At 43.5% G+C, this 22,998-nt stretch overlaps 1 protein-coding gene and 1 non-coding gene across 4 annotated transcripts in view; one reads left to right on the top strand and one right to left on the bottom strand.

The window, feature by feature from the left end:
* LRRC7 (leucine rich repeat containing 7) overlaps positions 1-22,998 on the top strand; it is a 551,725-nt gene that overhangs the window by 352,757 nt on the left and 175,970 nt on the right. For all 3 annotated transcript variants that reach the window (XM_039911928.1, XM_039911927.1, XM_039911926.1), the window contains exon 8: positions 12,889-12,952. In XM_039911928.1, the coding sequence (XP_039767862.1) occupies positions 12,889-12,952 (64 nt within the window). The remainder of the gene's footprint in view (positions 1-12,888; positions 12,953-22,998) is intronic.
* Positions 9,097-9,234, bottom strand: LOC114811653. Its single transcript, XR_003759349.1, has one exon. It is a non-coding gene; the product is annotated as a small nucleolar RNA SNORA7 (small nucleolar RNA).

The raw sequence follows: 22,998 nt of genomic DNA, 5'->3' as shown, positions 1-22,998 counted from the left end.
ATATGAGCAGGGGTTCTTGAACATAAAAATGTTCATGTGCCTTTTTCCAGATTATCTTTCACTAGCTACTTAACAGATTGATATCTATTGCATTCTAGAGTAACGCCCATGAAACAGGGCTTGGCCAGTCCTTTAGACTAGCTGCCATAATGGGCTCAAAACTGGGTGTCTCTGAAAGCAAATAATAAAGGTGATAATAATAAAAATAATGGTATTTGTTAAGCACTTACTACATGCCAGGGATGGATACGAGCAAATTGGGACGGACACAGTCCCTGTCCTAAGTGGAGCTCACAGTCTCAATCCCCATTTTACAGATGAGGGAACTGAAGTACAGAGAAGTGAAGTGAGTTGCCCAAGGTCACACAGCAGACAAGTAGAGGCAGGATTAGAACTCATGACCTTCTAATTCCCAGGCCCATGCTTTATCCATTACCCCATGCTGCTTCCCTGAAAGAAGAAAATTGTAGAAATAGGCAAGATGAAATTCTCTTTATGAAAGTCAATTGGAATGCATTGAATGAATAGAAACATGAAATAAATCTAATCAGTATACCTATTTTCCAGGAAAACGTGTAGAGCCAGTTTGCAGATGGGCATGTTGAGACCCAGGAGAGAAAATGTTCAGGGTCTCCCACAAAGGGAGACAATGATACTAGCTATTTAAGTCTGAGAACTCTTATTTTGCTGGCTAACAAAGCAACAGTACTTTCCCGCTAGATCATGGTCTCCCAAGGGCAGGGAACAAGTGTTTTCCCTTTTTTGTATTATCCCAAGCACTTACATTAGGAGTTTGCACTGAGGCGTTGGATAACTACCATCGATTGCATCATACTAAATCACTAGAACAGCACAGGTTGAGCTCTTCCAGTAGCATTTTGGTCATTAGATTCTTTAGATTTGGTTGATTCTTTGAAGTGTGGCAGGTCTAGAGAACTAAACAAAATTGGGTTTCGCCTATTTGGACAGGGACACGCCTGGCTCAGTTATCTGAGAAATTTAATTTTTTTTTTCTGAATTAGCCTTCATCCTGGGAATTGGCTTTCTACTCTACCATAGACCTCCCCCAAAAAATCCTTCAGATGACTTTCTTGAAAACAGTATGCACATATGTTTACTGAACTCCAGGAGACACAATGGCTCATCTCAATAAGACACAGTTTGATCAGTCAAATTTAAACTAAAGTCAAAGGGAGGTTAATTGGCGAAGAAGCACAGAAGGAGGAAATAAAGAGCCAGCTGTCTTTTTTCTGCTTAACTGTGGAAGAGCTCCAAACCAGTCAAGTTACTCTGTTCATAAAGCCTCGAGTAATGGGAGAACAATGAAACCTGAAGGAAAAACATGGAAGAGGAAAATCATTTAGAGAGAGAGTAATGTGAAAGGGCCATCTGATTTTACCTGGTGGGCATCTGTGGTTCAGGATCGTCTGGCCCCGTTGATGGGAGCTTTGGGAGTTGTCCTGACCTGCTGCCGATTCTTGCTATCCTTCTAACTCCAAGAAACTGGGGGGTGGAAGTGGGAATGCCTTTCTCCGGCCAACCAGGAAACCCAGGATTTAGGCCTGCAGACTTCTTCAGGTTGTTCAACCCTCAGACCAGATGACAGCAGCTTTTTTAGGACTTCTGAGAGGGAATAAGAAGGATGGAAGGCAGATGGCAGAAACTACACTTGACACAGGAGGAGCAAATCAGTCATCCAAAGGTATTTATTGAGAGGCTATTGTGTGCTGCGCATTACTCTAAGTCCTTGAGAGAGAATGAATAGACCTGAATGCTGTCACCGAGGAGTTTACAATCTAACTGGGGATACAGACACTAAAATAAATTACAGGTAGGAAGAAGGAACAGAGGTTAGGTACATGAGTTAATGCTTATGTAATAAGGTACATTAGTTATGTACGTCAGTGCTCTGGGTGATTACATCTTTTTTTGGTTTGGGGGAGGTATTTGTTCGCTTACTATGTATTATAATAATAATTATGGTATTTGTTAAGTGCTTACTATTTATTCATTCAATCGTATTTATTGAGCACTTACTATGTGCCAAGCACTGTTCTAAGCACTGGGGTAGATACAAGGTAATCAGGTTGTCCCACATGAGGCTCACAGTCTTCATCCCCGTGTTTCAGATGAGGTAACTGAGGCTCAGAGAAGTTAAGTGGCTTGCCCAAGGTCACATAGACAAATGGGAGAGCCGGATTAGAACCCATGTCCTCTGACTCCCAAGCCCATGTTCTTGCCACTAAGCCTCCCTGCTTCTCCAAAATGATGGCATTTGTTAAGCACTTACTATGTGCCAAGCCCTACTGTAAACACTGAGGTAGATACAAGGTAATCAGGTGGTCCCATGTGGGACTCAGAGTCTTAATCCCCATTTTACAGATGAGGTGACTGAGGCTCAGAGAAGTTAAGTGTACACATCTATAATTCTATTTATCTATTTTGATGCTATTGTTACCTATCTACATGTTTTGTTTTGTTGTCTGTCTCCCCCTTCTAGACTGTGAGCCCATTGTAGGGTAGGGATTGTCTCTATCTGTGCCCGAATTGTACTTTCCAAGTGCTTAGTACAGTGCTTTGCACACAGTAAGTGCTCAAGAAATATGATTTAATGAATGACTGAAAGTGAGGTGCCCAAGGTCACACAGCAGACAAGTGGTGGAGCCAGGATTAGAACCCATGTCCTCTGACGCCCAAGCCCATGCTCTTTCCACTAAGCCACGCTGCTCTAATCACTGGGGTAGATATAAATTCATTAAATCAGACACAGCCTCTGTGCTACATGGGGCTTATAATTGAAGTAAGTCCTTAAGTGATTGAGAAGCAGCATGACCTAATGGATAGAGCACAGGCCTGGGAAGCAAGGGACCTAGGTTCTAATCCCAGCTTCATCTCTTGTCTACTGTGTGACCTTGGGCAAGTCATTTCACTTCTCTGGGCCTCACTTACTTCATCTGGAAAGTGGGGATTAAAGCTGTGAGCCCCAGGTGGGATATGGACTGGGACCAACCAGATTAGCCTGAATCTACCCCAGTGCTCTGAATGGTGCCTGGCACCTAGTAAACATTAAACTGCTGCAGAAGGGCTTATGAGAGAGATAGAGGATATAAGGTGCGATGATGAGAAATTAATGGAAGGCCATCTGGAAAAGGTGTGATTTCAGAAGGGTTTTGAAGAGAGGGAGAGCTGTGGACTGCTATAGGTGAATTAGGGAAGGAGTTCTTGGCAGAAGGGAGGGCATGAGCAAGAGGTTGTCAGTGAAAGAGATGAATATGAAGCACAGTGAGTATGTTTGATCATCATGAGAGTGATAATTTTGTTATTTGTTAAGTGCTTACTATGTGTCAAGCACCATGGGAGAGATATTAAGTAAATCAGACACAGTGCCTGTTCCATATTTGTCTCACAGTCTAAAGGAGTGGGAGACCAGGTGAAGGGAATAAACCTGGTATGTAGTGGGAGCCAAGAAAGGTTGGGTAGGAAGAGGAGGGCTGATTGTCTCAAAGTCAACAAGTTAGGAAGATCAGGCAACTACTGGAGGTTTTCATGGAGTGGCTGTACTTGTTTAGAATATCGCTTTAGAAAAATGATGCAGGAAACAGAGCGAAGTATGGACTGGAGAGAACAGAGGAGAGATCCTGAAGGCAAGGGAATCAGTGAAGAGGCTGATACAGTAGACAAATGGAGACATAACAAGTGCTTGGACCATTATGATGGTGCATAATAAATATACCAATCAATCAGTCAGTCAAGACAACTGGGTTTAGGATGAGGAAAAGATGACCATTCATTCAATAGTATTTATTGAGCACTTACTGTGTGCAGAGCACTGTACTAAGCACTTGGAATGTACAATTTGGCAACAGGTAAAGACAATCCCTGCCCAATGATGGGCTCACAGACCATTCACTCTTAAGCAATTTCATATACACTCCAGCTTCACAGCACCTATATAAATATTCTTATACTCTACCATTTCCCATAGCTGTAATTTATTTTAATGTCTGTCTCCCCCTGTTGACAGTAAGCTCCTTGTGGCAGGGACCATGGCTACTAACTCTGTTGTATTGTACCCTCCCAAGTGTCTAGTTCAGGTCTCTGCACACAGTAAGTGCTAAATAAATGCCACTGATTGATACTGGATAATCTGGTCTCTTCCAGTTCCAATCCAGAACAAGACCCCTTTATGGTAGGTATTTCCATTTTTTAAATGCCCAGCAACTCGATACACTCACTAAATTCCCTCAAAGAACCCTTACTGACATCTATGGTAAGTAATGAACCTGAGACAGATTTTGTTACACAATAAAAAGAACAATGTCACCAGGAGTGATCAGAATTACAAACAGTAGACTTCTCACAAGGAAAATACCTCCTGGCTTTTTATTTTTGATGCTGTAAATATTGCTTATTCATCTAAGATAAAAAATTGGGATGGGGTTGGCCCAAAGGAGATTACATCTATGGTCATTCCTTTATTCATTCATTCATTCATTTGTCCCATTGATTTAGTGAATACTTCCCCTACCTGTAATTGATCTTAGCTTCTGTCCCCACAGCTGGACTGTGCGCTTCTTGATGACAGGGACCAGGACTACTAACTTTATTGTCCTCTCCCAAGTGTTTAGCGTAGTGCTCTGCACCACATAAGCAATCAGCATGGCCTAGTTGAAGGAGCACGGACTATGGCATCAGAGGACTTGGGTTCTAATCCCAGCTCTGCCACTTGTCTGCTGTGTGACCTTGGGTGAGTCACTTAAATTTGCTGTGCCTAAATTATCTTGTCTGTAAAATGGGTATTAAGGCTGTGAGCTTTATGTGGGACAGGGACTGTGTCTGACCTGATTACCTTATATCTACCTCAGCACTTAGTGCAGGGTGTGGCATTTAACAGTGCTTGACAAGTACCACAGTTATTATTAATTATTATTATTGTTATTCATAAACATGCAATTCCATTGATTAATTGATAGAAGAAGCAGTTTCATTGAGTACAGCACTTTCAAGGATTCTGTGTGTGTTTGTGAGGGATTATTGATGGCAAGGCATGATTTTCTACAGGTGTTGTATTCTGTAATCTGTAATCTCAATCTGTAATAATAGTGTAATAATGTTGGTATTTATTAAGCGCTTACTATGTGCAGAGCACTGTTCTAAGTGCTGGGGCAGATACAGGGTAATTAGGTTGTCCCAAATAAGACTCACAGTTTTAATCCCCATTTTACAGATGAGGTAAAATCTTAAGTGAGGCACAGAGAAGTTAAGTGATTTGCCCACCGTCACACAGCTGACACGTGGCAGAGCCAGTATTAAAACCCATGACCTCTGACTCCCAAGCCCGGGCTCTTTCCACTGAGCCACGCTGCTTCTACACTGCACTATTCTGTATTCTACACTGCATCACTTCTGAAAGACTGATAGAAATGAGAGGGGCCAGAACACATCTTTGTAATTGAAACCACTTATTGCTGCCTTTGGAAATTGTTAATATACATAAAGATTCCCACTCTTGTCAGAGGTGTTCAGTGCTTTCTCCTTTGGGGACTTAACCAGTCATGATTCAGTTTTCAGTCAAACTTCAGTGTGAGAGAGAGAGAGAGAGAACATTGCTGGCAGACAATCATTAATATTGATCCGTTGAGTTCTTTAATAACTATCCTCTTAGAAAAGAAATTGAAGCGTGTCTGTTGTGACTCTCTGATTTAAGTTACCAGTCTTTAAAAATGACCTACTGCCAGCTCTTTTATTGTTCACTTTAGAACCATTTCAGAACTGTAGATTTTACATTTGAAATGTGTTGGAGTAATGTAATGTGATCATTACCAACTCGGTCTGTAAATATTGCACTTAACCCTCATACCTACACCAGTCTTTATTTGCAGAGCAAAGCAGATCTCTAGAACCGAGTCTTCCCAATAGACTGTAAACTCTATGAGGGCAGGGGATGTATGTCTTCTATTGTCCACTCCAAAGAGTAGAGTGATTTACATTCAGTAGGAGCTCATTAAATACCAGTGATTGATTGATTACTTCAGATAACAAGGTAATTGACATTTTAGATAGTAGCTATCCTATTAATCCGGACTCCTTTGGATTAAAGAAGCAGCATGGAAAGATCACAGGCTTGGGGGTCAGAGGACCTGAGTTCCAGTCCTGGTTCCACCCGCTGCCTGTTGCGGTGGACCTTAGCTAACTCTCTTAACTTCTCCATGTTTCAGTCCTCGCATCTGTAAAATGGATTCAGTGCTGATCGCCCTCCTGCTTAGAGTGGGAGCCCCTTGTGGGATGGAGACTATGTCTGAGCTACCTATATTGTATCAGTCCCAGGGCTTAGTAAAGAGCTTGGCACATAGTAAGCGCTTAAGAAATACCATTATTTCTGAGTGTGATGCTTGTCTGTGGCCCCCCTGCAGGAAAAAAGATCAATCAGTGGTACACACCAAAGCTTTACTGTGTGCAGAGCACTGGACTAAGCATTTGGGTAAATCCAATTACAATAGAGAGAGTAGACAGGTCCCCTTGCCCATGGGCTGGGAACTTTCTGCAGAGAGATGCATCGAGGTGTGGGTTGGGGGGTGGGGATATGTTATTGAGGAGTTGTGCCCACAAATGTCCCAGAGCTGGTGGTTATGGAAAGAAGAGGCAGCTGAGAGGTGGTTGATTGGGTAATGGGAGAGGTTCTGGGCACTGCAGCCCTTAGTCAATCATATTTAACTCAACGCTTAGGCCAGTGCTTGGCACATAGTAAGCGCTTAACAAATACCATCATTATTATTTCTGAATGCCTACTGTGTGCAGAGCACTATACTAAGCACTGTGAGAGTACACTATAACAATATAACAGACACGTTCCCAACCCACAACGAGCTTACGGTCTAGAGGGAGAGACAGACATTAAAATCAATAAATAAATGACAGCTCTGTACATAAGTGCTGTGGGGCTGGGAGGGGGGATGAATAAAAGGAACAAGTCAATATGATGCAGAAGGGAGTAGGAGACGAGAAAAGGAAGGCTTAGGGAAGGCCTCTTGAAGGAGATGTGTCTTCAGTAAGACTTTGAAGCAAGGGAGTGGGACTGTCTATCGGATGTGAGGAGGGTGGGCGTTCCAGGACAGAGGCAGGATGTGGGCAAGAGGTCAGCTGCGAGACCCACTGGACCCACGTAGGTGGGGGCTGCAGTTCCCAAAACGGTGGTGCAGTGACAGATCCTGGTCTGCCACCACAATGAAATGCACAATAAAGCATGTGAAGCCAAGCTACACAACAAGACAGAAGAGCAGCCCTTGGGCTCATGAGCCAAGTTTTGGCCATCCCTGCTTAGGCAGGAATAATAATAATAATGATAGTAATAATAATGGTATTTGTTAAGCACTTACTATGTGCCAGACACTCTACTAAGCACTGGAGTGAATACCAGCAAATTGAGTTAGACACAGTCCCTGTCCCATGTGGGTCTCAGTCTCAATCCCCATTTTACAGATGAGGTAAATGAGGTCCAGAGAAGTAAAATGACTTGCCCAAGGTCACACAGCAGACAAGGTACAGAGCCAGACAGGGTACAGGACAGGATTAAAACGCATGTCCTTTTGACTCCCAGGCCCATGCTCTATCCACTACAGGGAGGTAGGAAGCCTTATTTTTGAGGTAAAATTCAACAAAGATCATTGTTGAAAATTTAAAGCAAAGGCAGCAAATGTTTGTATATCAACCAGTCCATCAACCAATGGAATTCATTGAGAGTTTACTGTGTGCATAGCACTGTACTAAGTGCATGGGAGAGTATAGTACAACAGAGCTTTTATTACTTTTTATGGTATTTTTTAAATGCTTACTGCTGGCCAGGCACTGTAATAAGCACAGAGGTAGATACAAGCCAATCAAATTGGACACATTCCCTGCCCCACATGGGGCTCACAGCTTTAATCTCCATTTTCCAGATAAGGAACTGAGGCACAGAGAAGTTAAGTGACTTGCCCAAGGTCACACAGCAGTTAAGTTGTGGAGCTGGGATTTGAGCCCATGTTCTCTGACTCGGAGGCCCATACTCTTTCCACTAGGCTACACTACTGTTGGCAGAACATTCTCTGCCTCTCAAGAACCTACAGTCTAGAGGGGGAATCAGACATTAATATAAATTACAGATATAATAGTAATCATTATGGTATTTGTTAAGTGCTTAATATGTGTCGGATACTGTTCTAAATTCTGGGGTGGATACAGCAAATCATTTCGGACACAGTCCCTGCCCAACATGGGGCTCACAGTCTTAATCTCCATTTTACAGATGAGGTAATAATAATAATAATGTTGGTATTTGTTAAGCACTTACTGTGTGCAGAACACTGTTCTAAGCGCTGGGGTAGATACAGGGTAATCAGGTTGTCCCATGTGAGGCTCACAGTTAATCCCCATTTTACAGATGGGGTAACTGCAGCACAGAGAAGTTAAGTAACTTGCCCATGGTAACACAGCTGAGAAGTGGCAGATCCGGGATTCGAACCCATGACCTCTGACTCCCAAGCCTTGGCTCTTTCCACTGAGCCACGCTGCTTACAGAGGCACAGAGAAGTTGTGACTTCCCCAGGGTCACACAGCAGATTTTGGGCAAAGCCCAGATTAGAACCCAGATCCTGTGTTTTGTAGCTTAAAGCTGTAAGCTACATGCTTAAAAAGTGCAGGTGATGCATAAGGGATAGAGTAGGGAAAAGGAGAAGGGAGTAGGGCAAGTAGGGGCTTAGGGAAGGCTTCTTGGAAATCGTGATTTTACTAAGGCTTTGAAGGTGGGAAGAGTGGTGGTCTGTCGTATTTGTCCACGGAAACCGACCACTCAGAGATCACCACTGATCTCCCTCTTGATAAATTCAGTAACCTCTTGTCTTATGCTGTCGAGTCATTTCCGACCCATAGCGACACCATGGACACATCTCTCCCAGAACACGCCGCTCTCCATCTGCAGTCGTTCTGGCAATGGATCCATAGAATTTTCTTGGTAAAAATACAGGAGTGGTTTACCACTGACTCCTTCCACGCAGTAAACTCGAGTGTCTGCCCTCAACTCTCTCCCATGCTGCTGCTGCCCAGCCTGGGTGAGTTTTGACTTGTAGCAGATTGTCTTCCACTCGCTAGCCACAGGCTAAGCTAGAAATGGAATGGGTAGGCCTCTGCTCGACTCTCCCTTCCATAGTCGAGGCTGATAGAGGACTGGAAACTCTCCAGGTGCCACCCTGAGAGGGGGCACAGCCTCTACTCCATCCTAATCTTTCTCAACATCTCAGCTGCTTGTGACACTGTGGACCACCACCTTCTCCTGGAAACAATATCCATCCTTGGCTTCACCAACACTGTCCTCTCCTAGTTCTTCTGTCTCTCTGCCTCCCACTCCCTAACTGTGAGGTCCTTCAAGGCTCAGTTCTGGGTCCCCTTCTATTCTCCAGTGACACCCGCTCTCTTGAAGAACTCATTGGCTCCCATGGCTTCAATTACCCGCTCTATTTGGATAATAATGGTAAATATTATTTTTATTACTATTTTGGTATTTAAGTGCTAACTTTGTGCCAAACACTGTACTAAGCTCTGGGGTATTAAACCCTGGGGCCAAGCACTGTACTAAGCAAATTGGGTTGGATACAGTCCCTGTCCCACATGGGACTCATAGCCTCAGTCCCCATTTTACAGATGAGGTAACTGAGGCAAAGTGTGAAGGGACTTGTCCAAAGTCACACAGCAGAGAAGTGGCATAGCCAGGCTTAGAATTCTTGACCTTCTGACTCCCAGGCCTGTGCTCTATCTACTGTGATATCTCAGGGACACCTCAAATTTAACATACCCAAAACAGTACTCCTCATCTTTCCACTCAAACTCAGTCCTCCCTCAGACTTTCCCTTCGGTGTAGACAGCACCACCATCCTTCCAGTCTCACAAGCCTGCAATCTTGGCATTTTCCTCAATTCATCTTTTTCATTCAACCCACATATTCATTCTGTCACCAAATCCTGTCACTGTCAGTTCTGCCTGGAGAACATTTTTAAAACTTCCCTTTACTCTCCCTACAGACTGCTACCATGTTTGGTCCAAGTACTTATCCTATCCTGGCTTGATTACTGCATCAGCCTCCTTGCTGACCTCCCTGCTTCTTGTCTCTCCCTATCTAGTCCATACTTCAATCTGCTGCTCAGATCATTTTTCTAAAAATATGGTCAGTCAATATTTCCCCACATCCAGTGGTTGCCCGTCCAACTCCACATCAAACAGAAATTCCTTACCATTGGCTATAAAACACTCAGTCACCCTGCCTCCTCCAATTTTACCTCACTGATTTCGTACTACAATAATGTTGGTATTTGTTAAGCGCTTACTATGTGCCGAGCACTGTTCTAAGCGCTGAGGTAGATACAGGGGAATCAAGTTGTCCCACGTGGGGCTCACAGTCTTAATCCCCATTTTACAGATGAGGGAACTGAGGCGCAGAGAAGTGAAGTGACTTGCCCACAGTCACACAGCTGACAAGACTATAATCCAGCACACTTGTTCTGCTCCTCTAATACCAACCTACTCACTGTACCTCGATCTTTTCTATCTAGCCTCTGACCCCTCGCCCTTACCTTCCCTTTATCCTGTAACTCCCTCCCACTTTGATTTGACAGAAATTCATTTTCCCCACCTTCATAGCCTTATAAAAATCACATCTCTTCAAAGAACACTTCCCTGACTAATCCCCTATTTCCCCTGCTTCCGCTCTCTTCTTCATTGCCCTTGGACTTGGATTTGTACCATTTATTGACCACATTCTCAGCCCCACAGTATTTATGTACATATTGCCCATCTCTTGTAACTCTGGTGTATTATAAACTCCCAAGCACATAGTAGAGTGCTCTGCACACAGTAAGTGCTCAATAAATACCACTGAATGGTTATTTGATTGATTGGGGAGGGAGTTCTAGGCCAGGGGAAAGACTTCAGCAATGGGTCAACAGAGAGATAGATGAGATTGGGGTACAGTGAGTAGGTTGTTATCAGAGAAGTGATGTGGACAGGCTGAGTTGCAGTAGGAATTCAGCAAGGCAAATAGGAGGGGCTGAGCCGATTGAGTGCTGTAAATCTGACCGTAAGGAGTTTCGGTACGATGTGAAGTTGGAGGGACAACCATTGGAGGTTTTTAAGGAGTGGGGAGGTGTGAACTGAATGGTTCTTTTTTTAGAAAAATAATCCAGGCAGCAAAGTGAAGTAAAGACTGGAACAGGAAGAAACAGAAAACTCTAGAGTGCTGCTGTTTAAAATCTAAAAGGCCAATGTACTTTGAATTCATTCGGATTGTTTGTGTAGGTGATTTCTCCTTTAATGCTCGAATTATCCTTGAGACAGGAATAATAACATATGATTTCTTAATGTAGGCTCAGTTCTTCTTCAGTTAATGGAATGGCAGATTAAAGCAATCAACTCTTATTCTCAGATTATCAGTGTATGTTTTTAAGAAATGCATTTCCATATACCTTAGGACCTATGTAATATTCTAGCCATCTTTTCTCCTGCAAGATTGTTGGGAATGTGCTCTCTCCTGGCCATCTACCTCTGAAGATTGTTTCTCCTGGAACTCCAGCCCCACTCACAGGAGCTTCTGATAACTCACCACCATCCATTCTGTGTTAATATAGGAGCTGTCATTTTGTAACTTCATTATAATTCAACCTCCTGAATTGTCCTTGCTTGTTTACTGCATAGTAATTGGGTATTAAATCAGCAAAGAGCCATAATTTAGAAAAGCAGAACTATTTTATAATAATGATTATGTTATTCATTAAAGCTTAACCCTGTCTAAGAATTGGGGTAAATACAAGATAATCAATCAACGGAATTTATTGAACGCTTATATTTGCAGAGCACTGAATTAAGAACTTGAAGTAATATGAATCAGCAGAGTTAGTAGATACGTCCCCTGCCCATAATCAGGTCAGACACAGTCCCTCTTCCACACAGGGCTCACAATCTGAGTGGGAAGGAGAACAGGTATCTTATTCCTATTTTACAGATGAGGAAGCCAAGGCCTTCCTAGCCGAGGTTAGGTAACTTGCCCAAGGTCACATAGCAGACTAGTTGCAGACTGGGGACTAGAACTCAAGTCTCCCAACACCCAGACCGATGTTCTTTCCACTGAGATAATAATAATGATAATAATAACTGCGGCATTTGTTAAGTGTTTACTATGCGCCAAGCACTGAACTAAGAGCTGGAGTTAGATAATCCAGATAATCAAGATAATCAGTTCCCCATGGACCTCACAAACTGAGTAAGAGGGAGTACAGGAATTGAATCCTACTTTTGCAGATGAGGGAACTGAAATGGGAACTGAATTGGGATTAGAACCCAGATTCTCTGACTCCCAAGCCAGTGCTCTTTCCACTAGGCCATGCTGCTGATACTTGGCCTTGGAAGGGGGAAATAGTTGTGTGAGTGGGTAAAACCACTTCTCTGTTGTTCTGAATGCCCCTCTATAGATATTTTGGGGGCTCATCTCAAAGCACCTAGAACCATCTGTGTACCTCACCCCTGGGCCCCTGCTGAAAATGGAGCAGGGAGAAGATTTAGGATGTATGTGGACCATACTTCTCCATCTCTTGCCAGTGGAGGGGAAAGATTCCTTCACTAAAGTTTTTGCCAATACAATTCATCCAACACCGCCAAGCATTTCTTCCACCAACTCCCTCCCCAGCAAGGCACAGATGTAAAAACAGTTTTATATTGCCTTATTTCCATCTTCTTCTGAAAACTATCCACATTTTGGTATGTCAACTTTAGCAGCTATGACCCCCATCTAAGGGGAAAATGGCCTCCGTTTATAAGCAATCTTCTCATTCCCCTTTTCATAATATTTCCTTTTTCCATCTGTTCCAGGTCAATGCACAAACTGGCGCAGTTGGAGAGGCTTGACTTGGGCAATAATGAGTTCAACGAACTGGTAAGAGAATTTCCTTTCTGAGTTTTGAGTGTCCCAGGCTAAATTATCCTCTCGGTCCTGGAGGTTATCTCTAGAAGTTTGTTCATCACATACCTATCAAAATTTTGCCCACAGTAGGCTTTTTTCTCATGAGTGTCCAGGATGCTTTATTTGAGCCATGTAACTCATGGTCAGATGAGCTCAGATTCATGACCTTCACTGCTGCTGATCTCATCAAAGTCTTTCAACATAGCACCCTTCCCCTCCATCCCCATCTTAGGACCAAAACAGTCTTGGGAGTTGGGGAGAGTGGTCAGAAAGCTCAGCTTTTTGTCCTCATTCAGACCCTTCATGGTTCCAACTCATGTTTAATAATTAACAGTGATTGTATTTGTTTCTAGACTGGAAGCTCGTGGGTAGGGAACGTATCTACCAACTCTGTTATATTGTATATTGTTGTATTTTACCATCTCTGTTATATTGTATGTTGTTGTATTTTAGTCTCCCAAACACTTAGTACAGTGCTCTGCACACTTTAAGTACTCAGTAAATATGACTGGTTCATTTGTTAAACGCTTATTATGTGTCAAGCCCTTAACTCTCAGTGCTGTGGTAGATCAATCGATCCATCATCAGTAGTATTTATTGAGCCCTTATTTTGTGCAGAGCGGTGTAGTAAGCACTTGAGAGAGTACAATTCAAGAAAGTTGATAGACATGTTCTATACCCACAGAGGGTTCACCAGTCTAGAGGGATACAACTTAATGAATCAGTCAGTCATATTTACTGAGCACTTACTGTATGAAGGGCATTCTGTAAGCACTGGGAAGCAGCGTGACTTAGTGGAAAGAGCCTGGGCTTCGGAGTCAGAGGTCATGGGTTCGACTCCCGGCTCTGCCACTTGTCAGCTGTGTGACTGTGGGCAAGTCACTTAACTTCTCTGTGCCTCAGTTAACTCATCAGTAAAATGGGGATTAACAGTGAGCCTCACGTGGGACAACCTGATTACCCTGTATCTCCCCCAGCACTTAGAACAGTGCTCGGCACATAGTAAGCGCTTAACAAATACCAATATTATTATTATTATCACTTGGGAGAGTACCAAACAATAATGTAACAGATACATTCAAGTTAATCATGTGGGACTCGGTGTCTACGGCTTCTATTGAACTGTACTCTCCTAAGGGCTTAGTAGAGTACTCTGCACATGGTAAGTGCTCGATGCATGTCATAGATTGATCAACTGAAAGACTGCATCCCACTCAGACCCTGGAGCTGTGAGGGTTCAAAGAGGCCATTTGACCCTCAAGTTGAATCCAAGTATCCTCAAGTAAGCCCTGGTTGCAGGTGAAACCCTGATATAATAATGTTGGTATTTGTTAAGCGCTTACTATGTGCCGAGCACTGTTCTAAGCGCTGGGGTAGACAAAGGGGAATCAGGTTGTCCCACGTGGGGCTCACAGTCTTAATCCCCATTTTACAGATGAGGGAACTAAGGCACAGAGAAGTTAAGTGACTTGCCCACAGTCACACAGCCGACAAGTGGCAGAGCTGGGATTCGAACTCATGAGCCCTGACTCCAAAGCCCGTGCTCTTTCCACTGAGCCACGCTGCTTCTCAATATCTGATATCTCCTCACACCCCTGCTGTTCCCTCTCTAAAGTGGAGAAAGCATGCGTCCCTCCTCCCACTCAAGGACTGGAGCTCCAGGAGAAAGGGGATCTCTGAATCCCATTTATAACTTTCAACTACTTTTTTTTATGGCATTTGTTAAGCACTTACTCCATGCCAGGCACTATACTAAGCATGAGTTGGATACAAATTAATCATGTTAGGCGCAGCCTCTGTCTTACGTGTGGACTCACAGTCTTAATCCCAATTTTACAGATGAGGAAACTGAGGCACAGATAAGTGAAGTGACTTGCCCAAGGTCACACAGCAGACAAGTGGTGGAGCCAGGTTAAGGGCTCAGGTCCTTCTGACTCCCAAGCCCAGGATCTTTCCAATAGGCCATGAATGACTTAACAAGACTTAATGCTGCTGGCTCACCTACACTGGAGAAGAATGGGTAACCTGTATCTTTGCTGGGTTTGCACCACCTGATATGAGGACTCTGTCCTGACAACTACCAACTAACTCACTTTGTAGGCTTTGGGACCCTGAGGCCCTGCGCCAGGACCCCTAGACAATGCTGATAATGATTAAGCACCTACTTTGTTCCAAAATGATCAGCTCATAGGGCCCCCAGGCTGAGAGGAAGGGAGAATAGACATAATAATAATGGTATTTTTTAAGCAAGCGTTGTTCTAACTGCTGGAGGATTGTTCTAAGTGCTGGGCACCGTTCTAAGGGCTGGGTCTTACCCCCATTTTACAGACAAGGAAACAGACACAGAGAAATTAAGTGCTTTGGTCAAGTTCTCACACAGCAGGCAAGTGGTGGAGCCGGGACTAGAACCCAGGCCTCCTCACTCTCAGGCCTGTGCTCTTTCAAATAGGCTGTGCTGTTTCTACCGGAGTGAAAACCTAGTCAAATAGGGTCAGTTAGCCCAGTCGATAACTATTACTGAGTGTTATCTGGGAGCACAACACTATATTGAGTGGGATGAAAAAATGAAGAAGACAAATTCTTAAGTAGGAGGGAGGCAGATATCGAATTCCCATTTTACCAAGGAGGAAATGGAGGCATGAGGAAGTTAAGTGATTTGCCCAGGGTCATGCAACCGGCAAATGGTGGAGCCGGGATTAGAACCCAGGTCCTCTGACTCCCCAGGCTGTGTTTTTTCCACCAGGAAATGCTGCTCTTCAGTCTAATCTAATAATAATCTAACCAAAATCATCATCAACAGGTTTTATTGAGTGCCTAAGCACTTGGGAACATTGAATAAAATCAATCAGTGGTATTTATTGTGCACTGAGTGTGTGCACAGCCCTGTACTAAGTGCCTGGGAAGATACAGCAGAGTTAGTAGGCGCGATCTTGCCCTGGCCTGAAAAGATTGAAGAGCTGAAGAGTTTAAGTTGGGATGGAGCCAGAAAAGACAGAGAACAGGTAGGAGAGAAAGCTGATGGTGAGGAGGACAGGTAAGAGAGAAAACTGATGGAGAGCTTTGAAGCCGGGAGTTAGGACTTTTTGTTTTATGCCAAAAAAAAATGGGTGGTTATTGGAGAGGAGAGATGTTCTCCAAATAGCATTTTAGAAAGATGATGCATTCAGTTGTACAAAGGAGAGAGAGATGTGGAGATGCAATTCAGCTGAGGGGTGAACCAGGGTAACAGTGACAAGGGCAGAGAGGAGGCGGTGGAACCATGCAATATTATAGAAGAAGAAGAATTGGCAGGATTCAGAGGCAGACTGAATGTGGGTGGTAAAAGACAGAGACGAGTCAAAGATGACACAGAGCTTCTCAGTTTCTGGAACAGGGTCGACGGGGTAGCGTTGACTTGGATGGGAAAGGTAGGAAGAGGAGAAGGTGTGGGAGGGTAGGAATGAAGGACGGATTTGGATGTGCTGAGTTATGGCACCCACATGAAGATGTTCTGGAGACAGCCTGGCCATGAAAATGTAGGCACGGGAGCCCTTTGGGTAGTAGCTGAACCCACGTGAACCAATGGATTCCCTAAAATAATGAGTGTAGAGGATCCAGAACAGAGCCTTGTTAAAAGAGGAGAGGGAGGCAGAGGACCGGGAAGGAAATTGAGACGGAGTGGTCAGAGATGTAGGAAGAGATCCAGCAGTGTACTATGTCAGTAAAACCAAGGCCAGAGAAAGTTTCTAGAAGGAGTGGGGGTAGTTAATTGGTGTCAAAGACAGTCGAGAGGTCAAAGGGAGTCCTGGACGTCAAGCAAAAGCTCATTACCATAGGAGGTTTTTGTTTGTTTATTTGGGGTGAGGTTTTTGGTTGTTGTTTTTTTAATTTAGCGCTTACAATGTGCCAGGCACTGTACTAAGTGCTGAAGGAGATACAAGCTAATTCATTCATTCAGTAGTATTTATTGAGTGCTTATTGTGTGGAGACCACTGCACTAAACACTTGGAAGAGTACAATATAACAATAATAGATACATTCACTGCCCACAGTAAGCTTACAGTCTAGAGGCTAATCAGGTTGGTCACAGTTCATGTCCCACGTGGACCTCTCAGTCAATCCTCATTTTACTGATGAGGTAATTGAGACCCAGAGAAATGAAGTGACTTGCCCAAGGTCACACAGATAAGTAGCAGAGCTGGGATTGGAACCCAGACCCTTCTGACTCCCAGGCCTGTGCTCTATCCAATAGGCCACACTGCTTCTCCTTTAATGCCTTTGATCTCAGTAGATCAGTAGATCCAGGGGGCAGAGAGTGGAGAAGATAGTTTTCTGGAGGGGGCACAGTTTCAAGTGAGGAGTGTCCCTGCAGAGTAAGGCCAGTATGATGACCAGCAGGAAATAACAGGGAGGGTCTGGAGAGGTCTTGGAGGGGCACAGAGTAATTTTGGAGAAGGAGGAGATGTGAGGAAAGTGGTAGATTGGGAGGCATGGTCAGAAAGTGAGAATTTAGAGTTGGGAGTTCAGGGGTTGGAGTCTGTGATATTAGGGGCAGTGTAATGTCTGGTTCCTATGAAGTCTGTCTACTTTGTGCAGAGCATCATGCTAGAAATGGGGAAGTGTGCAAGAGAAGTAAAAGATATGGAACCTGTCCTCAAGGAGTTTATAATGTCTTTGAGCTAAGGCAGAGCCCAGGGACCCAATATAAACACAAGTGGCAGAGACAAATAAGTATCAGTAAAGACAGTAATCAGACTAGCAGATGCATGATCACATTACCCAACATGAATCAGGTGTGATTAATTACTTCTCTTTGTAAAAAAAAAAAAAAAAGCCCCAGAAAAGCCGTGTTATCTAGACAAGAAAATGCAAAATGTTTTCACTCAACAATTATCTGCACCCACAGGGCTGCCCCCACTAAGGAAGGAAAACTCGTCCTCAATCTTCCACAGCTGGACAGTGATTTCCCCTGTTGAGAGTGCTCAAACAGACTTCAGGGATGTAATTATGGGTTTTCTCATTTCTAGTGTTATTCATTCTTTAATCAGATGCCTCGCTGTTATTAGTCATATGTGCTGAAGTGGCAGTCTTGTCTTTGACAGCTGGAACTTTTAATAAAAAAATGGAATAATTTGGTTCAATCAGGGAGCTGGTTGGGGGGGGGAAGGGTGGTGGGGGGAGGTTTAAATTATATTATGTAACTGGGTGATGACACATGCAAATTTACCTGTAGATAGTCAAAATCCATACCTGGCTCTTGGGTTTGGGAGAAACAGGAAACTATTGAAATTAGCAGAATCTGAAAGGGGGAATGAATTCCCTTCGAAATCCTAAAGTCCCCAGTGCATTAGTCCTTCAAACAAATAATCAGTAGTATTTATCAAGGGATTATGGTGCATAGAGCACTCTGTTCAGCACTTTGGAGAGCAAAACAGTTGTAAGAGACATGATTCCCACTCACAAATAGCTTACTATCTTACAGGGAAGACAGATATAAAATAATTGTAAGCGTGGGCCTGTGAGTTGGCGGACTTGGGTTTTAACCCCAGCTCCACCACTCGTCTGTTGTGTGACCTTGGACAAGTCACTCTGCTTCTGTGTGCCTCAGTTACCTCATCTGTAAAATGGAGATTGAGACTGTGAGTCCCACATGATTGTATTTATTGCTATTGTTTTTTTCTGTCTCCCCCAATTAGACTGTAAGCCCATCAAAGGGCAGGGACTGTCTCTGTTACCGATTTGTACATTCCAAGTGCTTAGTATAGTGCTCTGCACATAGTAAGCGCTCAATAAATACTATTGAATGAATGAATGAACATGGGGCAGAGACTGTGTTCAACCCAATTTGCTTGTATCTACCCCAGTACTTAGAACAGTCATTCATTCATTCAGTCATATTTATTGAGCTCTTACTGTGTGCAGAGCACTGTATTAAACACTTGGAAAGTAAAATGCAGCAATAAAGAGAGACAATCCCTGCCCACAACGTGCTTACAGTCTAAAGGGGAGGCAGGGGAGAACCCATATCAAAACAAGTAAGTGGGCATCAATAAAAAGAAATAGAATCAATAAAAAGAAATAGAATTATAGATATCCACATATATACATAAGTGCTGTGGGGTGGGGAGAGGGGGAAGAGCAAAGGGAGCGAGTCTAGGTGACATGGAAGGGAAGGGGAGCTGAGGATAAGGGGGCTTAGTCTGGGAAGGAAGTCTCGGAAGAACAGTACCTGACAAATAGTAAGCTCTTAACAAATGCCATTATTATTATTATTTTTATTAATTCTGACTCTGCCACATGTCTGCTGGGTGACCTTGGGCAAATCACTTCACTTCTCTGTGCATCATTTGTTTCATCTTTAAAAGGGGCATTAAGACAGTGAACATTTTGTGGGACAGTGACTGTGTCCAACCTGATTATCTTGTATCTACCCCAGTGCTTAGTACAGTATCTGACATATAGTTAGCACTTAACAAATGCCATTAAAAAATGATAAATGCAAAATAAATAAAAAATTACATTGGAGGAAGAACTATAATAGTTGCACACATAAATGAATATGTGCAAAAGTAAAATGGAAGATTGTGAGTGCAAAAGCAATCAATCAGTATTTATTGTGTACTTAGTATGGGCAGAGCACTGTATTAAGTGCTTGATAAAGTACAAAATAGTAGAGTTGGTAGGTGCAACCCCTGCCTACAAAGATTTTACATTTCTACAAGGGGAGACAAGCATTAAAATAAATTAGAGATGGAGGAAAGAGCTGAGTATAAGGCTATGGGGCATAAATGCCATGAAGCTGGAGTTAGGGTCAGTCCCTAACCACAAGGAGCCACAGACCAGAGACTAATGATGATATTCGTTAAGTGCTTACTATGTGCCAGGCCCTGTACTAAGCGCTGGGGTGGATACAAGAGAATCAGGTTGGATACAGTCCCTGTCCCATGAGGGGCTCACAATCTCAACCCCCATTTTACAGATGAGGTAACTGAGTCACAGTGAAGTGACTTGCCCAAGTTCACACAGCAGACAAGTGGCAGAGCTGGGATTAAAACCCAGGACCTTCTGACCTTCAGGCCCATGTTCTATCCACTACACCATGCTACTTCTTAAAACAATAATATACCAAGGGCTGGAACAGGATCCTGAGGAAGAAATGGAGGATGTGAAGACTGCTAGGTTGCAGGGAGTTAAATGCAATAATAACTCTGGTATTTGTTAAGTGCTTACTACGTGTCAGGCACTGTACTAAGCCCTGGAGGGGATACGAGCAAATTGGGTTAGACACAGTCCCCGTCCTATGTGGGGCTCCCAGTCTCAATCCGCATTTTACAGATGAGGTAACTGAGGCACAGAGAAGTGAAGTGACTTCCCCAAGGCCACATAGCAGACAAGTGGTGGAGCTGGGATTAGAACCCATATGACTCCCAGGCCTATACTCTATCTGCTCTGCCAAGACTTACAGACTAGGTTCATATTTCCCACTCCCCAGGAGCTCACAATCAAGCAGGATAGGCAGAGAGACAGCCACCATTTACAAGTCTTGGAGCAGGAAGAAAAAGAAGGAGAGAGAACGAAGTCATACAGCTGTAACAGGGTTCCAATTCATGCCTTGAAAGGGTTAATGCCTTTCCAAAATTTAAGGTATTTATTCCTTCTCCCTACGGAGGTCAGACCCTATGCCTTTGAAGCAAAAATAGACTAAAGCAAAATCTAGAGGAAATCATATTATGGAGAGACAGGAAATATCCATGCCAAACTTGTCTCAGAAAAGCAACCTTTACTCATTTTTGCTTCCACAGTGATCTCAGCACCAGTTGGACCTTAAATGGGACTCCCAGACATTTTCTTCATGAAACTGAAGCACGAGATTTAGCAGCTATATTCGGGAAAAAGGAGAGGAGAAGAGGGGAAAGCTGTGTTCTCTGACTTTAGTTTAAGTAATCCTTGCAGATTGCGAGGGAGCAAGATCAGAGGCCTGTCAGAGAGCTAGCACATCCCCCCTTTATTCCTCTAGTAGAAGCACTAGCATTTATTGAATACCCACTTGGTGAGGCACACTGTGCTAGGTGCCTGGAAGGTAGAGAATAAAGAAGTAACACTTTCCCTGCCCGCAAGAAGCTTACATTCTAATAGGGGAGGCAGACAAAAAACTCTTTATAACTTGAATGATCAAAATACATCGAGTCCACATTCATTCATAAATGCTGACCCCTGAGTGTAAGCCCGTCAATGGGCAGGGACTGTCTCTATCTGTTGCTGATTTGTACATTCCAAGCACTTAGTACAGTGCTCTGCATATAGTAAACGCTCAATAAATACTATTGAATGAATGAATGAATGAATGAATGATTTGGAACACTCTGAGACAAAGCTGGCTCTTCTACTGGTAGCGGGGAAGCTCTTCTCTGCTCCTGTTCTCTCCCGTCTTCTCCCCACCACCCCATCAGTGGGGGCGGAGCAAGGAAGCAACATGGTCTAGTGGATAGAACAAAGGCCTGGGAATTAGGACATGGGTTCTAATTCTGACTCCACCACTTGTCTGCTGTGTAACCTTGGGCAAGTCACTTCACTTCTCTGTGCCTCAGTTATCTCATCTGTAAAATGGGGATGAGAGTGTGAGCCCCATGTGGGACAGGGACTATGTCCAACCTGATAAGCGTGTACCTACCCCAGCACTTAGCAGAGTGTTTGGCACATAGTAAGTGCTTAACAAGTACCATAATAATAATTATTATTATGATTATAGAACACGGGCCTGGGAGTCAGGACTCTGGTTCTAATCCTAGCTCCATCACTTCTCTGCTCTGTTACCTTGGGCAAATCAATTAACTTCTCTATGCTTCAGTTACCTCACCTGTAAAATGAGGATTAAGACTGTGAGCCCCACGTGGGACAGGGACTGTGCCCACCCAAATTTGCTTGTATCCACCCCAAAATTTAGTGCAGTGCCTGAAACATAGTAAGTGCTTAACAAATACCAGTGTTATCATTATTATTATTATTAGGGAAGTTAGAACTTCCAGTGGGCTGTGAGATATGCTGCTTGCTGTCATTCTGCTCCCCTGAGCCCCAGCCAGAAGAGATCTAGCAGTGGTAACTCTATTTCTTGCTACCTAAGCTTTACCTGGAGTTAAAAGGAAGCTAGAATGGGTCAATTTGACCGATATCTTGATTGGGAGTTTACTTTAGTCTAAAACCTATTTCTCAGCATTTTCCCCAGCCATGAAGGTAATGGCAGTTGTGCTGGGATCAGAAAGTTTCAATTCTTTTTAAATGAAATAAGTTCGCTGCTTTCTCGGTGAAGAGACATCGTTTTTTCCTTTCATTTTCTCACCATAACCGAGGAGGTAATTTTGTTCTCAACTTTTCTCGTGTCTTGTAGTCCTAGTAATGGGAATTATTTAGCGCCCAAGAGATGCAATCAATGCACTGTACTAAGCGTTTGGGACTGTCGAAGAGGAACTAAGGAGATTCGCGAAGGCGAGTGAGATTAATTAGTGATTCCTCGCCTCATTTAAATGGACTTTCCCAGACAGATTATGCAAATCACTACAGCCAGCACTTCCAGATGAGTCAAAGGAGAATTTCCTTTGATTCAACCACGGAGGAAGTGACTTGAATAACGAGGAGTCCCTCTAGCCTAATTGGTGAAAAATATTTGGTTTCAAGGCTCTCCTGCATTTCCTCTCATCATGTCTTCTAATCTCCCTTTTTTATCGTATCTGTTCAGCACTTATTTTATGCCAAATCCACCTTACTAAGCACTGGGATTGATACAAGATAATCAGGTGGGACACAGTCCCTGTCCCAAATAGGGCTCGCAGTCTAAGTAGGAGAGGATGGTAAAGGATTTAATTCCTATTTTGTTGTTGTTGTCTTATGCTTTGAGTCGTGTCCGACCCATAGCGATATCATAGACCCATCTCTCCCAGAATGCCCCACTTCCATCTTCAATCATTCTGGTAGTGTATCCCTAGAGTTTTCTTAGTAAAAATATGGAAGTGGTTTACCATTGCCTCCTTACGTTCATTAAATGT

This window comes from Ornithorhynchus anatinus, chromosome 4, assembly GCF_004115215.2.
Source record: "Ornithorhynchus anatinus isolate Pmale09 chromosome 4, mOrnAna1.pri.v4, whole genome shotgun sequence".
In the NCBI taxonomy this organism is placed as follows: Eukaryota; Metazoa; Chordata; class Mammalia; order Monotremata; family Ornithorhynchidae; genus Ornithorhynchus; species Ornithorhynchus anatinus.
The sequence above is the reverse complement of the archived record's forward strand: the minus strand, read 5'-3'. Positions and strand labels throughout refer to the sequence as shown.